Source organism: Malaclemys terrapin, chromosome 8, assembly GCF_027887155.1.
Source record: "Malaclemys terrapin pileata isolate rMalTer1 chromosome 8, rMalTer1.hap1, whole genome shotgun sequence".
NCBI classification, from domain to species: domain Eukaryota; kingdom Metazoa; phylum Chordata; order Testudines; family Emydidae; genus Malaclemys; species Malaclemys terrapin.
Genome location: NC_071512.1, coordinates 44,455,256 through 44,475,031, shown reverse-complemented (window position 1 = coordinate 44,475,031; position 19,776 = coordinate 44,455,256). Strand labels below are relative to the sequence as shown.

The 19,776-nt window shown below is 43.6% G+C and overlaps 1 protein-coding gene across 11 annotated transcripts in view; it reads left to right on the top strand.

Annotated features, from left to right (window-relative positions):
• LOC128841594 (metastasis-associated protein MTA1) overlaps positions 1-19,776 on the top strand; it is a 367,485-nt gene that overhangs the window by 283,421 nt on the left and 64,288 nt on the right. For all 11 annotated transcript variants that reach the window (XM_054036784.1, XM_054036783.1, XM_054036782.1 and 8 more), the window contains 6 exons: positions 4,482-4,599; positions 7,636-7,738; positions 12,122-12,221; positions 14,411-14,599; positions 14,968-15,042; positions 17,585-17,643. In XM_054036784.1, the coding sequence (XP_053892759.1) occupies positions 4,482-4,599; positions 7,636-7,738; positions 12,122-12,221; positions 14,411-14,599; positions 14,968-15,042; positions 17,585-17,643 (644 nt within the window). The remainder of the gene's footprint in view (positions 1-4,481; positions 4,600-7,635; positions 7,739-12,121; positions 12,222-14,410; positions 14,600-14,967; positions 15,043-17,584; positions 17,644-19,776) is intronic.

Sequence of the window (19,776 nt, the reverse complement as noted above, 5' to 3'; positions counted from 1 at the left end):
TGGACAGGGTGTCAAACAAGGCCCATTGAATTCAGAAAATGGTCACCAGCAGCAGGTAGCTGAGAAAATGCCAATTGAAAATGCAAGTTTAGAAAGCCTAGTTAGTTTCATTATTTGATAATACTTAGTTGTTTAGTGCTCTTCATCCTACAGATCTTGAGACACTTTTCAAAGGAAAGAAGTATATTTGTCCCCATTATAGAGATGGGTGAACTGACGTGCCCACAGTCATGCAGCAGTTCAGGTGCAAATCTGTGATTAGAACCCTGGTAACTTTCCCTTTGAACTGTCAGAATTCTGGGCTGAGTGATATTGGCTATTTTTAAAACTGAGCAGGCATTTTGGGAAGAAACTTCACACAATAAGAGAGGTTTCATGAAGGTGTTCTGTTACCACAGTAAGGACCTGTTTTAATGATAACAAACTTAGTAGACATAGAAGATGGAGAGAAATGGAGAGTTTTAGAAAACGTGTGGGTGTGGAGCATGGAGAGAGCAATGAAAAGAAAGGGCTGAAGAGAGTGGGGAGAATAGGAGACAATTGCCCTCCAATAAATTCATAATAGGTGGTGTAATACCTGCCTGTCCCTTTCAACCTCCTTACCTTTTTCCCCCCCATCCCTGAAAACTACACTTTCAATTTCAAACATGGCACTGAAAAAGGAAAAACAGTGTCCTAGAGATCTGGAATCTGGCCCCCGCACGTGGTGCCTGCTCCTGGGAGAGGTGGAGTCAGACCCGGGACTGTGTACCTGGTAGTAAGTGAGACATACAGGCTAAACTTCTGGGGGAGGTCATGGGCTAAACGGAAGTGATCTTCAGCTGGGTAGCGGAGGTTTGCTTAGATACCCCTTCCAGTGGAAAGTTTTGTTAAACTCCTTGGGGCAGGCTAGCACTGACACCACTGCTGGTTCAGATTGCATTTGGAAGAGGGGAAGAATAAGAAGGAAGAGAAGCCAGGGGGAGAATCTGAATTTACTGTAGTCGTTGATCCCAAAGGGGGTTGGGATGAGAACACAGAACACTTCCTCCTCCACTCCACGCAATGTTTTATGTCCCCAAACTATTTCATTGCCTTGCAAGCATGTGTCCAGCAGCCTGGGAGAACTTTGCGCCATGGGTGGCTGCTCAGGCTGCTTCTGTGAATGGCCCTGAAAAGGAAAAATAAACTGTAGTATGTTTCAAATGTGTTTTTAATTGAGCTGGCAAAATCCAATTAACAGACTGCCAAGACAGTTAGCTAATTAGTGTTTCTGACCTTAGATTAGTTGGTACGAATTCCCAACTGACCAACATCTCTTGATTTCTGTATTTTCCTTAGAGAGATGGGGGGGAAGGGGGAGAATCTTTTTATTGGACCAACTTTTGCTACTGAAAGAGGCATTCTTTCGTGCTCTGTGCAAGCTTGAAAGCTTGTGTCTTTCACCAACTGAAGTTGGTCCAGTAAAAGATCCTCAGACCGATATAGCCACAATAACACTGCAAACAACAAAATATTTTCCTGTCCATGTCAGCCATTTTTTTTTTTCCTGGCCATTTCTCTTTCCCTACTTTTTCTGTAGATTCCTTTGGCTTTGGTCTTTGGCTAACGTTACTGACAAATTAGGGTGGGGTCAGGATCAGAAAGGGACATTCAGAACACGTGTGCCACACCTCATTTTCTTCATAGTTCCGTTCTAATTCCAGCAATCCATTTTGATTTTTTCTAAACATGTTGAGCATAAATGATATTTTATATATTTTTAATTTTCTCTTTTCGTCCTTTCAAGCAGTGTTGTGAAAGAGGTGTATACAGTTTTTACAGCTAAAATGAGCACAGACTTTGTGAAAGAACTATGCCATTTCCTATGTAGGTTTGAATATAACTTTTTCCAGCATTTTGACTCTTCTGGAGATGGGCTAATGCGACTTCCACCACCAGGTGGTGAGAAGAGTCTAGCTGGCCTTTTGAGGTGACGGAACTCTCAGCTTCCCTGGAGTATTCTTTGCATTTGGACTCCAGTAAAAGTGAGACTACATTGCTACAAACTTAATTCCATAGGAGTAGTTTTTTGAAAAGCCTGTTTAAAGAGCAGCATACAGCAGAACTTGCGTTCTTCCTAGTAGAGTCTTGGAGGAAGGTGGCAGGGGCTTTGCACCACAGCTTGGGGCAACAGGCTCCCTTGCACCTTGCTCAGGGATACCCGGTGTCTATCTTCCTTCTAATGGCTGAGAGGAAGACCGTAAGTCAAGACAATTTTCAGTATTTGAGATCTTTTATGTTGATGAATCTGCTACCAAACTTAAGAAAAACAACTTGTCATATTTCTTTTGGGAACAAGGATGAGAACAGTAGAGAGGGTTGGGTTTTTCTTCCTAAACAGAAATAGAAAGATTTTTTTTTAAATAGAAATTTGTTTGGAAGTTTCAGTAAGTAAATATCTACATTCTCTAGCCAGCGAAACATACAGTAGCCAACTTACTGTTAGAGGGAAAGGAATGTAGAAGAGTTACAATCGGACACTAAAAATGCAAATCCCACATGACAAACCATTTTTTCCAAAGCTAAAGTTTTAAAAAATGGATGCTTGGAGTTGGCTTCTGGATCAGAGATCTGATCGTCCAAAGTGGTGAGCACCCAAATGCTGCCTATAGAGGTCATGGGAGGCGATGGTTTACAAGGCACTTCAGAAAATTTGTCTGTTTACTTAGGTGCTGAAATATACAGCTAGAAGCCTTTAGACTCCAATTTTTGAAAATCTTGACTGAAGAGACTTTACAAATCAGAACGGGAGTCTGTGTTGTAAGAGAATTCTGCCCGTACATTCTGCCTATGCCCTACTGTTGACATGTCTCCTCTTTTCCTTATTGGCAGGGGTGGAGGGTAGGTGGCAGCAGAGGTGGCAGAACCAGTTCACTCTAGAAGAGAGTTCATCTGCACAAGCAGTATTCTTCGCTGGCCATCTCACTGCTTTAAGGAGTGGACTGGAGTATCTGGCCTCCTGAGCTGATAGCATGGCATGCTACATTGCTTTGCTTGTGTATTTGCTGGCCAATCTGCCTGAGAATGACAACTGTTACACTAGATATTCTGCAGCCCTAGAGATGGATACTCTGGGGCTAAAACACAAATAAAACACTTGTATTTGTAATACTGAGAGATGCAAAACAAAAACCCCTTTTACTTTTGTTTGTGACAATACTGACTTAAATGTTTTATAACTGACAAGATGATGAGCCTAATGCTCATCAGCACTAAAGCTGCCTTGCACGGCTCTGGCATCAATTACATTTACGCCCACAGTGCGGCCCCTTTATACTGTGAGAGTGATGTAAAGCACCGTTAGTGTGCATGAGAATTAGGCCCAATATTCTCATTCAGAGTCATGTAGGCCCTGCTCCAAAGCCTATTCAAGTCCAATGGGAAGGCTCCCATTTTTGTGAATGGGGCTTAGGATCAGGCCTTTGTTAAGCACCAGCATCATGCTCCATACTGTGCAAGACACAAAATAAGACCATTAACAGGCTTGGAGAGGTCAGTCTAAAGTGGAAATAGGATTGGTGCTCCCTCTGCTGCAGGAGATCAGGATGGACTCTTTCCTTGCTATCAAGACTATTCAAAAGTTTAAAGTTCTTGGATTTGATAACTGGATACCATTATTATTGGAGCAATAGAAATACAGCGGGAAGGGGAAAACTTCACTGATACTTTCTTGTCAACCCTGGATGCGCCTGTGGTATGTGTTTGCGCGTGCAAGTGGGGCTCAAGAAGCAGAAGTGACTTGCAGTTGTAAGCCTTTAGACTACAGTAGTCTACCATGTGGCTGAATGTGTTGTGACCTAGCAATGGCTTCTTCCGTTCCTTTGGCTTGTACAACTTATTGTTCCCCATTGAGGCTCAAAGTGAGCTGGAGTGCACAATACCGCCATCCAGAAGCACTGCTTTATTTTCCCTGCCTTCTACACCTCTATGTATGGGCAGCGAGGAATGTATATTGCGGGAGGAGTCCACATACCCTCACAGTGTAGGTAGCTGCCAAAGGGCTCATTGGTTGCTCTCTGAAATATTGCAAGGCACAGTCGCATTTTTAATTGCCTCAGCAGTGCCATGTGGTGTAGTCTCCTGCGTGAGGAGGAGAATTCACCACCATAGGGTATTAATTTTAATGGTTTTGTTTAGATCCTTATACTGTGTATGTGTCACTTCGTTCTGGGATGTTGGTCATTGTGGTGCCAGAGCCTCATTTGTATCATACAAGAGGAAATTGTGCTCCTGTTAGCTGTAATGACTGTATATGTGTTCCTAAGTAAATGAAGCCATTTGGGAGGAGTACTGTTTTATTTTCAGAAGAAAGTCATAGTATTTCATTTTGTTTTTTAAGACTGGTGTTTGGTTCATAGTTCATCCACTTGATTAAAAAAAAATCTGTAATTAAAAACTGGCCACTAGCTACCAATAATGTTAATAATGTTGCTTGCCTTTTGTCTTTGTTTTATTTTTAGGATTTCTTCTTTTATTCACTAGTGTATGATCCACAGCAAAAGACTCTCCTGGCTGATAAAGGAGAGATTCGTGTTGGAAACAGATACCAGGCAGATATAACAGACTTATTAAAAGAGGGTAATTTCCATGATTTCATTAGAATTGTCAAGATACCATGTTGAAAATGGCTTTTTTTTTTTTTTAAATGGACGGTTGGCTCATGGGTTATGGACTCTTTCACTTCTAGGTCACATGGTGGGGACTATGTCCTGGTTTCTTAGAGGCTAATGTGGTGTTACCAGCTGAAGGCAATTAGTTGGGTTTCAGTCCAAGCTCAAGTGGGCAGTTGTCCAGGTCATAAAAGCTGTTGCAACAAATTGGATTAATTGGTTCCCTCTGAACCTATTCTTCTTTTTTTTATTTAATTGAGATTTGCCTTGGGGAGCCCAAATTTTCACCATGCACATGAAAGGTGTTTTTGTGTTCTGAATCAACCCTCTCCTCACACCAAGGGTCCTTCCCAACCAATCACCCATTAAATACTGTCTGCCCATTACTCCTGGGTGCCCACTCCCAACAGCCATCTAACCACCCATCACTTTTGGCTGAGATCATAGAATCATAGCATATGAGGGTTGGAAGGGACCTCAGGAGGTCATCCAGTACAACCCCCTGCTCAAAGCAGGACCAGTCCCGAACTAAATCATCTCAGCCAGGGCTTTGTCAAGCCTGACCTTAAAAACCATTAAGGAAGGAGATTCCACCACCTCCCTAGGTAACCTATTCCAGTGCTTCACCACCCTCCTAGTGAACAAGTTTTTCCTGATATCCAACCTAAACCTCCCCCACTGCAACTTGAGACCATTACTCCTTGTTCTGTCATCTGGTACCACTGAGGACAGTCTAGATCCATCTTCTTTGCAACCCCATTTCAGGTAATTGAAAGCAGCTATCAAATCCCCCCTCATTCTTCTCTTCTGCAGATTAAACAATCCCAGTTCCCTCAGCCTCTCCTCATAAGTCATGTGCTCCATCGCCCTATGCCCTCCACTGCACTCTTTCTAATTTTTCCACATCCTTCTTGTAGTGTCAGGCCCAAAACTGGACACAGTACACCAGATGAGGCCTCACCAATGTCAAATAGAGGGGAATGATCACGTCCCTCAATTTGCTGGCAATGCCCCTACTCATACAGCCCAAAATACCGTTAGCCTTTTGGCAACAAGGGCACGCTCTCAACTCATATATCCAGCTTTTCGTCCACTGTAACCCCTAGGTCCTTTTCTGAAGAACTGCTGCCTAGCCATTCGGTCCCTAGTCTATAGAGTGCATGGGATTCTTCCATCCTATGTGCAGGACTCTACACTTGTCCTTGTTGAACCTCATCAGATTTCTTTTGGCCCAATCCTCTAATTTGTCTAGGTCCCTCTGTATCCTATCCCTACCCTCCAGTGTATCTACCACTCCTCCCAGTTTAATGTCATCTGCAAACTTGTGATGCTGGAACTTTCACTTATAGAGCAGGAGCGATTAAGGATTTGCTGGCATGAACTGTGTTCTAGGACAAAGAAAATTGTGGGGATTTACTGCTGTCTCCTGATGCATGTAAGGGAGAGGGAGAACTGTAGGAATCATTGTCCCTTTTCCTGCAAGCCCAAGGGAAGAGGGAGCTGGAGCTCTGGGGATCTTTGCTTTCCAACACTCTCAGGCCCTGAAGGAGGGGAAGTAAACAGATATTCACTCTTATCCCCTCCAGTTCTCGTTCTTTCTTTCTCTCTCGCGTGCCTCTGGTGGGTGCCTTCCCTTCCCCAGAGGGGGAACAGCTGCGAACCACAGTACAAGGATCTCCATCAAATCTTCTGATTGTGCTGCTCTTCTGGCTAGGGGTGTGCAGTAACATTGGTGCTTTGATCTGTGCGTTGCTGACATTATCTATCTAGCTTAGTTTTAGACCAGGCAGAAGGGGGTGGATCACAGATCAGGGTTTCTATTTTCTCTGCTTGGGAAACTGGCATGTTTCAGCTGCAACTGGACTAGCCTCCGAACATTACAGGAGGACGTGTTAACCTTTATGGACCACCCTCTCCACACATTGGGAAGACAGGGCTAGGTGGAAGAAGAATCTTCAGATCTTCTGTAGAGAATAAAAGGGAAGCCAATGTTCACTGGGCTGGGAAGAGAAGAAACTATAGAGCGGGAAGATGGTCGAGGAAAAGATTTGCCCAACAGTGTGCTGATGTCCTTCATATAGCTCCACTCTGCCCCCCCCCCCCCCCCCGGATCAGCTGATTAATGTGTGTATTGCTGGGGCTGCTGTGTGAGGAGGAGTTGTGGATTTTGGGGGACTGGAGAGTGTGTTTGGGATGAGGAGGGAGAAAAAAGAATGGGAGGAAGAAAGGTAAAAAATGTGGGGGAACAGTGGGGCAAATGACACAGGGAAGGTGGAAGTAAAAGGTTTAATAGAGGGGAAAAAGAGGTACACTAATATAGAGACTGTAAAATGTGGCAATCCTTAAAGTGGTGGTGAAGTGAGGGAAGAATCACAATGAAGGTGTGCATTTAAAAATGTATTTAATGGCCAAATGAGTATGATACTCATACTCTGTGGAGTATCAGAGGGGTAGCCGTGTTAGTCTGGATCTGTAAAAAGCGGCAAAGAGTCTTGTGGCACCTTATAGACTAACAGACGTATTGGAGCTTGAGCTTTCGTGGGTGAATACCCAATTCGTCAGACGCATACTGTGTGGAAAGATCCCAATTTCTCAGCATTCTGTTATCATTGTCAATCACATGGTATGTTTCAACTTTATGCTGCAGCATGAACTTCCTAGTATTTCCAGGGGTTGCTTGGATCATTTTTAGAATGGAAGATAGTGCTTGTATTTAACAGTACATTTTTGTTTAAAAAATATTAAAGTATGCAATATCTTTCTATAGACATAACACACTAAGAATATAGGCCAACTTTTTCTGCATGACATGGTGAAAAAGTTGTTCAGACTGGGTGAAAGGCTTTCCTGCCACGGCCACACAAACAGCAAGATAATGTGCTTTAATAGACCAAGGGCCTGGCAGTTACATATTTTTTGGGTGAGATGAAATACAGAAGAAAAACACTTTTATTCTTTCTGAAAGCTGCTATGCCAAAACATTTCTAACTTGCATTTCAACCAGGTGAAGAAGATGGAAGAGATCAATCAAAACTTGAAACAAAAGTTTGGGAAGCATTTAATCCGCTAATAGACAAACAGATAGACCAGTTCTTGGTGGTAGCACGGTAAGAAAATTTGGCCTTTCGTTGGGGGGAAAAAACTAAAGAACTTTAACTGTTTTTTTTTTTTTGTAAATTTTGGTTGTGATTTCTTGTTTCACCTTCTCCTATCCCGAACCCAATGTTCGTGTTCTCTCTCTCTCTTCTGGTATGAACTTTTTCGGTTGCTGGTTCACTTGCTCCTTTTTAAAAAAAGATGTGTTTCGCTTGCCTAAATGGGGTATGTGACTTGAAGTGCAAGATATGAGACTGAATTGTTGTTCCCAATCTGAGACAGAAAATGCAAACAAAATACAGGAATTATGGACAACCGTATCCTGGGAGGTTACTGAAATACCTATTTTAACATTTTGATGGGAGTGGGGTAAGGGTTTTCAAATAGCATTGCTAGATTATGTAGATGCAATTTATTTTTGGGCAAAATCTTCAAAATCTGTACAGTTAGTAGATGTTGAAAATGTACACTGATCTCATTACTCATCCTGGTACCCCCTTGCCAGGAACATACAGGTGAAGGCATGTTGTTTGTAGATGATATAAATATAAAAATATATGGAGATATACCTATCTCATAGAACTGGAAGGGACTCTGAAAGGTCATTGAGTCCAGCTCCCTGCCTTCACTAGCAATACCAAGTACTGATTTTTGCCCCAGATCTGTAAGTGGCCCCCTCGAGGACTCACAACCCTGGGTTTAGCAGGCCAATGCGCCAATCACTGAGCTGTCCCTCCCTCCTGTAGCCTTCTATGCAGTGAGGGGAAATCTAGTTTAGAAGAGGATCTTGATAAATGGAGACGTGTAGGAGAGACATGGATGCAAAATTAGCAGAGGAGGAAAAAAAAGTACTGTGAATGTGAATAATGTGAACACTGAAGAATAATGGTTGAAACTAGGTGGGCAGACAATGCCAAAACGCAAAGTTTCAAGTATTATGGGCTCTAGACTCTGGGTAAAAGGACGGTGAAATTAGAACTTGAATAATAAATGCCTGGCTCAAATTGAGAGAGAGAGAGAGAAGTGGTGTAATATGTGACTGGAAGATCCCAATAAGATTAAAAGGGAAAATCTATAGAATTGTGATCCATCCAGTTTGAAAGTATGGCTGGAAGTATTGGGCAACAAAGAAGAAAAATGAGCAAATGATCACATCCACAGAAATACGAATGTTGAGATGGATGAGTGGAATGAGGATGTTGGAGACAAGCTCAAAGTAACACTCATAAATGGAAAAAATGAGGGAATGCAGGTTCACATAGTTTGGTCATGTAAAATGCAGTCCTGACAACTATGTGGATAAGCATCTAACAGATCAAGACTGAAAGAAAAAGAGGCCAACTCAAAAAGAAATAGTGGGATGTCATAAAGGAAGACATGTTAGCATATGGTGTGATAGAGGATATGGCATTGAAGAGCGCTCTTTGGACTGAAGGACTTGTAGAGTGGACCCCATTTGATGCAGTTATTACATGCAAGAAGAAAAAGCATCAATGAAGGAATTTAGCATGTTGAGTAAGATGCTGTTGAAGGACATAGGGAACAAACGAGTGTGTGAAGTGAATAGTAAAGGGAAATAATTCTTCTAAAATAAAATGCGAAATATTGTTAAGAAGCAAGATGGAAAGGGCTCATACTCATCTCAAAGTGCACAAAATGGTTTATTTTTCTGATTCTTGAATGTGCCATTGAAGGGAACTTTCATCAATATTTTAAAAAATGACTAGCAATTTTTGCTTGTCTAGTTTGAGAGAGCTTAAAGTGCTAGATTGACTGCTCAGACCTACTGGGGAGCCCAGGGTTGACCTCAGTTGGCTAAGTTGAAGTAAAAATGTTAGCTTGTATCTATACTACAGAAAATGTCAGGGTTAGCTAATGCTTGTTTGTTGTTGGCTAACCTGTTTTTCCTTATCTAGACATACCCTTTCTAGTCCTGTGAGTTGTGGCTGAGCTAAGATGAATTCACTGTGGAATTCATTGGCTTTAGTAAGTTTTGTGTTGATTCTCCCATAGCATTTCTACTTTCTTTGAGGTGTGTGAGTAGAGAAGCAAAACTTATTAAAGCTAGAGCCTCGGACACATCACAGTGGATTCTACTGGAACAGTGAGAAGGAGGAAAATTGAGAACAGATAATTGGGGAGTAACAGCTGGTGGGGAATAAGGGGAGGCAGATGAGGAAAAAGGAGAGCACGCCCTTATTTATTTATTTATATTTATATTTTTATATATATTAAAAAATATGCTTCTTGCCAAGACTCCCACCCGTTGATATATCTGAGAAATTTGGAAAGACCTGATAAGCTGGGTGTGACAAGTGGTGAATGTGGATATAGCGAAGGCTGGGAATGAGGAAGGTCATGGGACTTTGGGGGGCCTAATGAATTTTTGTATAATGGGCATGATAAGTTGGAGAGGCTGGCATGAAGAGTTGGATTGCTATCTTCCTATGAAGTAATGGAGACACAAAGTAATGGAGATGAATGCCAGAGCTGTTCACTGTGAGCCTGCTAGCCTAAGAAATCGTGTGTGTGGATTTATTTAATCTATTTATTAATGACTTCGGAACCAAATGTAGAAGTGGGCTGATAAAGTTTGCGGATGACACAAAGTTGGGAGGTATTGCCAATTCGGAGAAGGATCGGGATATCCTGCAGGGAAACTTGGATGACCTTGTAAATTGGAGTAATAGAAATAGGATGAAATTTAATAGTGAAAAGTGTAAGGTGATGCATTTAGGGATGACTAACAAGAATTTTAGTTATAAGCTGGGGACGCATCGGTTGGAAGTAACAGAGGAGGAGAAGGACCTCGGAGTCCTGGTTCACCACAGGATGACTATGAGTCGGCAATGTGACGTGGCCGTGAAAAAAGCTAATGCGGTCTTGGGATGCATTAGGCGACGTATATCTAGTAGGGATAAGGAGGTGCTGCTTCCGTTATACAAGGCACTGGTGAGACCTTATTTGGAGTACTGTGTGCAGTTCTGGTCTCCCATGTTTAAAAAGGATGAACTCAAACTGGAACGGGTACAGAGAAGGGCCACTAGGATGATCAGAGGAATGGAAAACCTGTCGTATGAAAGGAGACTCGAGGAGCTCGGTTTGTTTACCCTAACCAAAAGAAGGCTGAGGGGGGGATATGATTGCTCTCTTTAAATATATCAGAGGGATAAATACCAGGGAGGGAGAGGAATTATTTCAGCTCAGTACTAATGTGGACACGAGAACGAATGGATATAAACTGGCCGTGGGGAAGTTTAGGCTTGAAATTAGATGAAGGTTTCTAACCATCAGAGGGGTGAAATTTTGGAACAGCCTTCCGAGGGAAACAGTGGGGGTGAAAGACCTCTCTGGCTTTAAGATTAAGCTAGATAAGTTTATGGAGGGAATGGTTTGATGGGATAACGTGACTTTAGTCAATTAGTCAACTACGTGCCATCGCTGGTAAATAGTATCAATGGTCAATGAGGGTCTGGCTGGAGAATCTTGCCTGCATGCTCGGGTTTCTACTGATCGCCATATATGGGGTCGGGAAGGAATTTTCCTCCAGGGTAGATTGACAGAGGCCCTGGAGGTTTTTCGCCTTCCTCCGCAGCATGGGGCGGGGGTCGCTAGCTGGAGGATTCTCTGCGACTTGAAGTCTTTAAATCACAGGATTTGGGGACTTCAACAGCTGAGTTAAGGGAAAAGGGGTGGGTCAGCTTTTGTGGCCTGCATCATGCGGGAGGTCAGACTAGATGATCATAATGGTCCCTTCTGACCTTAAAGTCTGAGTTCTCCACCGCCACCCCTCTCCCCCAAAACTATGCATGTATGACATACATTGCAGAATGTGAAACTGTTTAAATGTGAATAGACTGTCTTCTGAAACTTTCTTAGAGGAATGATAATTGGATCACTGCTGTTCCTCCTTCCACCTGTTATCTTGGCAGCTATCTCTTCTCTTTTGTGCCTTCAGTTAATTAAAAACTGCTCTTATCTTCATGGAAAGGTTTTGATGTGCCTGAAACTTGTAGATGTAGATCAGGTTTCCAAGTTCAAGGCTGACCTATCCATATCTCTTGAGGGGTGGGGAGACAAGGATGTGTCCCAATGTGATCCTCGAGAGTTTCTCTCTCCTTGTGCTTTCTGCTATGCATGCCTGAACGTAACCTAGGGCCCTGTGAGCTAAGCAGAATGAAGCATATGTAATAGCAAGCCATGTGATGAAAAGGCTCTCTGGCTCAGAGCCGGAACATAACGGTAAGTCCTGATATGAAATAATGGAGACACAAAGTAATGGAGACGAATGCCAGAGCTGTTCACTGTGAGCCTGCTAGCCTAAGAAATCGTGTGTGTGGATTTTCCTGTATTCACTTTGCATGCAAGGTTAATGTTCTCTTAATCCTTTTCAGCTCTGTTGGTACATTTGCCCGGGCCCTAGACTGCAGTAGTTCTGTCAGACAGCCAAGTTTGCACATGAGTGCTGCTGCAGCTTCCAGGGACATCACACTGGTAAGATTAAGAGGATTTTGAGAGAAATGTAAAATATGCCCCTCTGCTACGGCAATAGGCACATGGAAGGATGGGCAGGTGGATTGTGATTGAGATTCAGCTACTGGTTTTGTAAAGGTACAATTAGGTAAATGCTGCAATTAGATTACTGCCAACCTTTTTTGAATTTTATTGCAATGTTTTCTGCCCAGTGCTTCTCAGTCATCTCCTGTGGTACACACACTAAGTAGCTGTCTTGAAAACAACAGATTAGTTGGCTGTGTGTAACATGATAGCTTTGGAACACTGCATCTGATCAATTCCAAAAAAATCAGGGAATATTCTAGCCATCAATGGGTGAAAAAGATCAGAACAGAAAACTTGGCTATCAAATATATTGTTCCCTACTAGTGTTTGCTAAATTTCAGTACAGCCTGTTCCTTCTCTATATTGAGTTATTTATAACTATGGCCCTACCAAATTCACAGCCGTGAAAAATGCGTCACAGACTGTGAAATCTGGTCTTTTGTGTATTTTTACCCTATACTATATAGATTTCACAGGGGGGGAGACCAGCGTTTCTCAAATTGGGGGCCCTGACCCAAAAGGGAGTTGCAGGGGGGTGGCAAGGTTATTTTAGGGGGGTAACAGTATTGCCACCCTTATTTCTGAGCTGCCTTCAGAGCTGGGCAACTGGAGAGCGGTGGCTGTTGGCCAGGTGCCCAGCTCTGAAGGCAGTGCCCCGCCAGCAGCAGCACAGAAGTAAGTTTGGCAATGCCATACCATGCCACCCTTACTTCTGCGCTGCTGCCTTCAGAGCTGGGCGGCTGGACAGTGGCGGCTACTGACTGAGGGCCCAGTTCTGCGGACAGCAGCGCAGAAGTAAAAGTGGCAATACCATACTATGCCATCCTTACTTCTGTGCTGCTGCTGGTGGCGGTTCTGCCTTCAGAGCTGGGCTCCCAGCTAGCAGCCACCGCTCTCCAGCTGACCAGCTCTGAAGGCAGCACCACTGTCAGCAGCAGCACAGAAGTAAGGGTAGCCGTACTGCAACCCCCCCTACAATAACCTTGAGACCTCTTTTTGAGGTCCTTTTTGGGTCAGGACCCCTACAATTATACTACCTGAAATTTCAGATTTAAATAGCTGAAATCATCAAATTTATGATTTTTAATATCCTGTGACCATGAAATTGACCAAAATGGGCCGTGAATTTAGTAGGGCTCTATTTATAATAAAGTTCATAAAGTGGTGGTATTGTAAAACGTTACTTATATCACAATGATTAGTATTTAATGAGACAAAAAGGAAAATTCAAGCTGTCTATCAACTTCCTGACAGTGAGATGCATGAACTTGTTGAAGAGTCTCCAAAGGAAAGTATTGGAAGCCCCAGTGCTTGGATCATTTCAACTGAACAGAACAAAGCACTATAGAATAAATCCATAATGCACAAAACTGTAAGAACAGTTAAGGTTCCTACGGGCAAATAACCTGTAACTTAAAACCACCGGAAATAGAGTAAAGCCTTCACTCTGTATCATCTCTCTCACTCATCACATCCCTACCCCAAGCAAATCATCAGTTATCAACCACAGACAAGCTTAACTCTGCCCTAGTTGGTGTGGTTTTGATTGGGGTGGTGTTTGCACTTTGGAACTTCAATTGTTTTTAAGGGTTTTTTGGTTTTATATTAGGTTGCAGTTAGTAAGGTGCATTGATATGTGTGGTTTTTTGTTTGTTTGTTTTTTTGTAATGTAGTTGCTATTGATTGTGAGTAAAAGAAGATGCACAATAAATTTGAGTTTGTGTGTCATGTCCTCAAAGGCCTGCTTCATCCATGAATGGAATGTAACAGGGCTTTCCCATTTGCAGTTTCTACGATTGTACCATTTCATTAGGTTTTTACATCTAGTGACTGAATCAGATTACTGCTTGGGAGTAGATGAGCAGAAATTATGGATGCGTGGGATCAACTTTTCCAAAAAAGCGCCATGACTAGATGACCATAGCATCCATTTACTAGTAGTGAATCGTCAGTCTAGGACTGGGGAAGTTCTTAATGTATAGTAGTGGAATATTTTGCCCCCACAATTACAGCATGTGGGATATGTATAACACATCTGATTCTTGTCACTGGTTTCATTTCTAAGCGTTTTACTATTTGTATGCCCAACTTTTGTTAATTTTATTTTTTAAACTTCTGTTTAGTTCCACGCTATGGACACTTTACACAGAAATGTCTATGACATTTCCAAGGCGATCTCTGCCCTTGTGCCACAGGGTGGGCCAGTCCTGTGTAGGGATGAAATGGAAGAATGGTCTGCTTCTGAGGCAAATCTCTTTGAGGAAGCACTGGAAAAATATGGAAAAGACTTCACTGACATTCAACAAGATTTTGTAAGTTTAAATTGAGGCAGTGCAATTTAATTGTGCTCTGCTCTGGGACTTCATCTCAAACAGAGTCTGAGCTAGAGTGGCACTTGGCCTTTTGTTCCTTCAATGGCCTCAAGTGGAGCCAGCACAGCATGATTTTACCTACCCTCCGCCCCACTTCTGAAGTGAAGGCACTGTACTTGAAAGGCATTTATTTTACATGGCCACCAAGAATGGTTGGTGCCTCTAGCAGGCACTGACTGGCATTTCTGTTAGGAGGAATTATAGTCTATAAAACACTTAGCTGAAAGGCTTCTGTCAAAAGATTCTTGTGAATTTCAGTGAGACACCAGCTTCTTGTGATGACTGTGGCTTTTTCTTCATATCCCTAGCTTCCATGGAAGTCCTTAACCAGCATAATAGAATATTACTACATGTGGAAAACTACAGATAGATATGTTCAGCAGGTAAGAGAGATTCAGCACAGCCCACTGAATTTTAAAAGGAGCTGCTTTTGTCTTTAAAGGAGGAGTATTGATGCTTTGAACTTCCCCTTGGGAATCAGTCCAGCAGGTGGATTTCACAGTGCTCCAAAGCACTAGAAATATCTCCCTTGCCACAGAATTCTTCAGCCATCATATAGAAATCTGGGAAATATATGGGGTTGCCATGTGTGTTCCTGTCATGTATGCCCCATAATTTCCTGTCTATGTTAGAGGAGCTTTCAAATGACTCTTTGGAATTTGTCTCAAAAGTGTGGGAAGGGGAACAAAACTAAAATCTTTGTATGTTGCCGTATTTAAGGTCAGCATTAATTTTAGCAGGAAGTTACCCAGGAATTTCTGTGTGAGAGGAGGATGCTGTGTAAAACAGCCCTCCCTTGACTGTTCCTTACCTCGGTTCTCCAGTCTGGGAGCCAAGAAGAGGCAAAGTGCTTGCTGTTCATATGGAGGTGGTTCCGTGCAGTCAGAGTATTGTGAGAGGAGGTTGATGCCTGGCATTCCTTAACCCACACACTTACCAGCCAGTTTTGGCCACTAGTTGCGCTCATTTCATCCATCTTTGTCTAACTGTGAAGATAAGGTGATCCCTTAAATAGAATACAATACAGAAACATAAAAATGGGTTCTGTAGAAATCTGGTTACTGAAAACTAGCTGTAAGAGTTGGGTAGAGTGGCAGAAAGGTTAGTTGCAAAGGAAGATAAAGGTGGATCAGTGTAAGTATTTCTGATATACCCATCACCATAATGTTTAGAAATACAACGAGAAGTCCGGTGGCACCTTAAAGACTAACAGATTTATTTTGGGTTTTTTACCCATGAAAGCTTATGCCCAAATAAATCTGTTAGTCTTTAAGGTGCCACTGGACTCCTCGTTGTGTTTGTGGATACAGACTAACACGGCTACCCCTCTGATATTTGACATAATATTTAGATCTAATACACTTACTCTATTTTACAATCCAGTTGTACTTGAGAGAAGAGCACAACAGTCGTATTCTGCTAGCTCCCTCCAATGGAGACTTTGCCTGAGGGTAAGGATAGATGACTGGGCCATGTGTATGTGGCCTGGAGTTGTGGCCCTGTATTGCCATCTGTACCATCCCTTTTCAGAGTAGAACACTTCCATTGTGGTATTACAGATGGAACACACTCACACTCACACCCCAGATAAAGAGTTAAGCACTAGGAACTTGGGACAATGAAAGAAGCTGGTGTGATGGGGAAATGTTGACAGGAACCTATCCTTTTCTTTCTCTCTCCACTGTGGGCACCACTGGCACAGTAGTTGCCTGCTTCTTTACTGCTATGTGTGGCTGTCATTATGGGGATAGATACTGGATAGGCACACTTTCCCTTTACTGCTGATAAGGCAGCTGCTTTGAGGGGAATCTGCTTGTCTCCTTCCTTTTGTAAGGTACTCCTTGATTATACAATGAAAACTCAGCCCCCTGGAAGTGGGGGCAAGGTGGCTGTTCTCTATGAGAAGTCTGGCAACCAATGAAAATTGTGCTGCCCACTCCCTAGTTTGAGTCAAAATTGTATATCTGTCTGATCTCTTGTGTATCACTGGCCACTAACACTACCCTGCACCGCACACTGAACCCAACACTTTGATCTAATTTCAGCCACCACAGCAGGCTAGACTTTTTTATGTGCCACAATCAGAGAATAGGAGGCACCAAGGTGCACCAGTGCCTGAGGTCCCCACAGTGTTAGGGAAATGATTGTGAGATATAGCCAGATAATCCTGGCAAGTGACCTGCAGCCATGTGTTGCATGGCAAGGTGAAGAATCCCCAAGATCACTGCAAACCCTTGGGTCTAGCCCTTGATCTTAAAATCTCTAATGTGTGTACTTCTGCTTGATTTACAAACTGCAGACCTTTTGTTTACTAGATAAATGGTGTGATAACCCTATGCTACAAACTTATTTTGGGAAGGTCTCGAATGGAGTTTGTATATGTTTTGGAAACAATGCATGTTTCCATTCCTTTGATAGATAACATGCATAGGATAGGCATAGCATCTCCTTTTTAAACAAAATCTCTTCACAGTTTCTGAAATGATGCAGCTGGTCAGGAGAGTGAGTGAATAAGATGTTGTACCAGTTCAGGTACATTCTGGTTGGGTATGAGCTAACAAGGAGGACAAGCCCAGAACGCTTAAGAGATCTTTCTTTGAACACACACATTCCTGTTGAACTAAAAGAGGATGCAATGAGTGTCCTTTATGAGAAGTTGTCTGACTGTGGTTTTGGAAATGGATTGGTTGAATTCACAGAAGACTCTTTGGTTGACTCGTGATGGCAACAGTTGATTTTCAATGGATATTTCTGTATCAGAAAGGGAATACATGACAGCCGCTAATGCCAAGAAGTGAATTTCATTCCTGTTCATTAACAGACCTGTAGGTGCTAGGGGTTGAATTGCCAGACTCCCAGTTAAAATGGTGTGAACATTTCTTTTATTTTTTGTTTTTCACTTTAACTTTCTCTTTTGTGTTTAAGAAACGATTGAAAGCAGCGGAAGCAGAAAGCAAGCTAAAACAAGTGTATATACCCAACTAGTAAGTATCTTTCCTTATTGATGAATTTCCCATTTCATTATGGATGTTTTATATAGTAGCATTCTCCTTTGCCTGGCAGTATGATGCACTGATTTTATTTGTAAAACTGAAATAGAGCAGCCATCAAATGTCCATGTCAGAAGAATTAACAAACTGGATTATTAAATAGGTGAGTAAGGAGGAGTTCTGGTTTAGAAGAATAAATTAGCAATCAGTCTAACTTGGATATATGTTCATCACCTGGAACCTGTACCCAATAAGTCTGCCATCTGTTGAGTCCAATGGAAGGCATTGTATTGTAACAGACTGACCAGAAAATGACCATCTCTAGCTATTTTTTACAGCCTACTGGCCAGTGGATTGAATGAACGTGTAAATGATATGTCTGGCCTTTTAAGTGTCTGAGTTGTGTGTTTCTTACCAAACACATTGGGCAAAATGATGGCTAAGAGCCAGGGGAATGCATGGAGCAGGTGCTGCAGAGGAAAGCTTAATGCCTCTTGTGCTCTGGTTGGAGCTGGCTAGGAGTGCGCATCCATTGCTCTTCCTAGTGCAATCATACTGCTGCTTGCACATCCATGGAAGGCAAGGCCATGCTCCTGTCTTGCCAGACCACTTGGCCAAGGGATGCTTTAGACCAGGGGTCTCAAACTCAAATGACCATGAGGGCCACATGAGGACTAGTACCTTGGCCCGAGGGCCGCATTACTGACACCTCCCCCGCCTGCCACCCTCGGCCCCGCCCCCACTCCACCCCTTCCATGAGGCCCCGCCTCTTCCCACCCCTGCCCTGCCCCCATTCCAACCCCTTCCCCAAAATCCCCACCCCAACTCTGCCCCCTCCCTGCCCCCAGGGGGTGCAGGGGTGGCAGGGGGCTCAGGGCAGGGGGTTGGGGTGCAAGAGGGGTGCAGGGTGCAGCAGGGGGCTCAGGGCAGTGGGTTGGGGTGCAAGAGGAGTGTGGGGTGCGGCAGGGGGCTCAGGGCAGTGGGTTGGGGTGCAAGAGGAGTGTGGGGTGCAGCATGGGGGTTCAGGGCAGGGAGTCGGGGTGCAGGGTGCAGCAGGGGGTTCGGCTGCAGGAGGGGTTCAGGGGGCAGGATTTGGCCAGTGCGTACTGGGGGCAGGGCAGGCTCCCTGCCTGTCTGTCCTGCCCCCGCAAGAGGCTGGAACATGGGGAAGGGGGGACGGAGGGGCTGTGCGTTTCTGTTGCTTGAGGCACCGCCTCCAGCAGCTCCCCGTTCCCGGCCAGTTGGAGCTGCTGGGGGCACTGCCTAAAGTAACAGCCACACACAGCCCCTCCGCGCCCGCCCTTCCCCCCCCCCCCCCACATTCCAGCCTCTTCCTGGAGCTGGGCAGGCAGGCATGGAGCCTGCCCTGCTCCCGGTGCTTGGCTGCTCTGGTAAACAATGGGGGGCGGGGGGGGGGGCTGCGAGGGGCTCGCGGGTCACAGAAAATCACCCCATGGGCCGCCTGCTGCCTGCTTTAGACAGTGTTGGTAGACTTCCCCCTTGGACTCCCAAGGCTAAGGTTGCCTCGTGCATGGGTGCACTGTGGGTGGAGGGGCTCTTTGTGTTCTCTTCACCCCAATATAGCACGCTGACACGGGGTTGGAAATAACTTGGCTCTTAAAATTTTTGAGCCTTTTTAAAAAATACACAATCTTTCATAGTCTTATTTTTCACATAAAATATGGATTGGTGATTTTGTTAGATCAGGAGTGTAATGGACAAAAAGGGGTAGCTAGTAGTTGCTGAATAATAATAGGTCTCTTCCTCCTCTAGATTTTGTTGGCTGGGAGATGACTCCTAGAAATGGTGTTTCCTAGTGCTTTGTTTAATTTATTTCTTAAAATCCAATGCAGTGGGGCTTCTGCCACTTCCCTTTGGAGTCTGTTCCACAGCATAGTATAAATTACTCTTAGGAAGCTGCTTTTGGATGAGGAACTCAAATTTTCCCTTTCTTAATTTCTTCCCTGTACTCCCAGACATACTCCCATGTGTGCTACCCTAAATAATTCCTCTCCCTCTTACCCTTCAAATACTTAAGAACTCTTTTTTCATGTGTCCTTTCAGCCATAGCTAAATCAAAATTTATATATTGCGCTTGCAAGTCGATCCCCAAATCCCTGATCATTT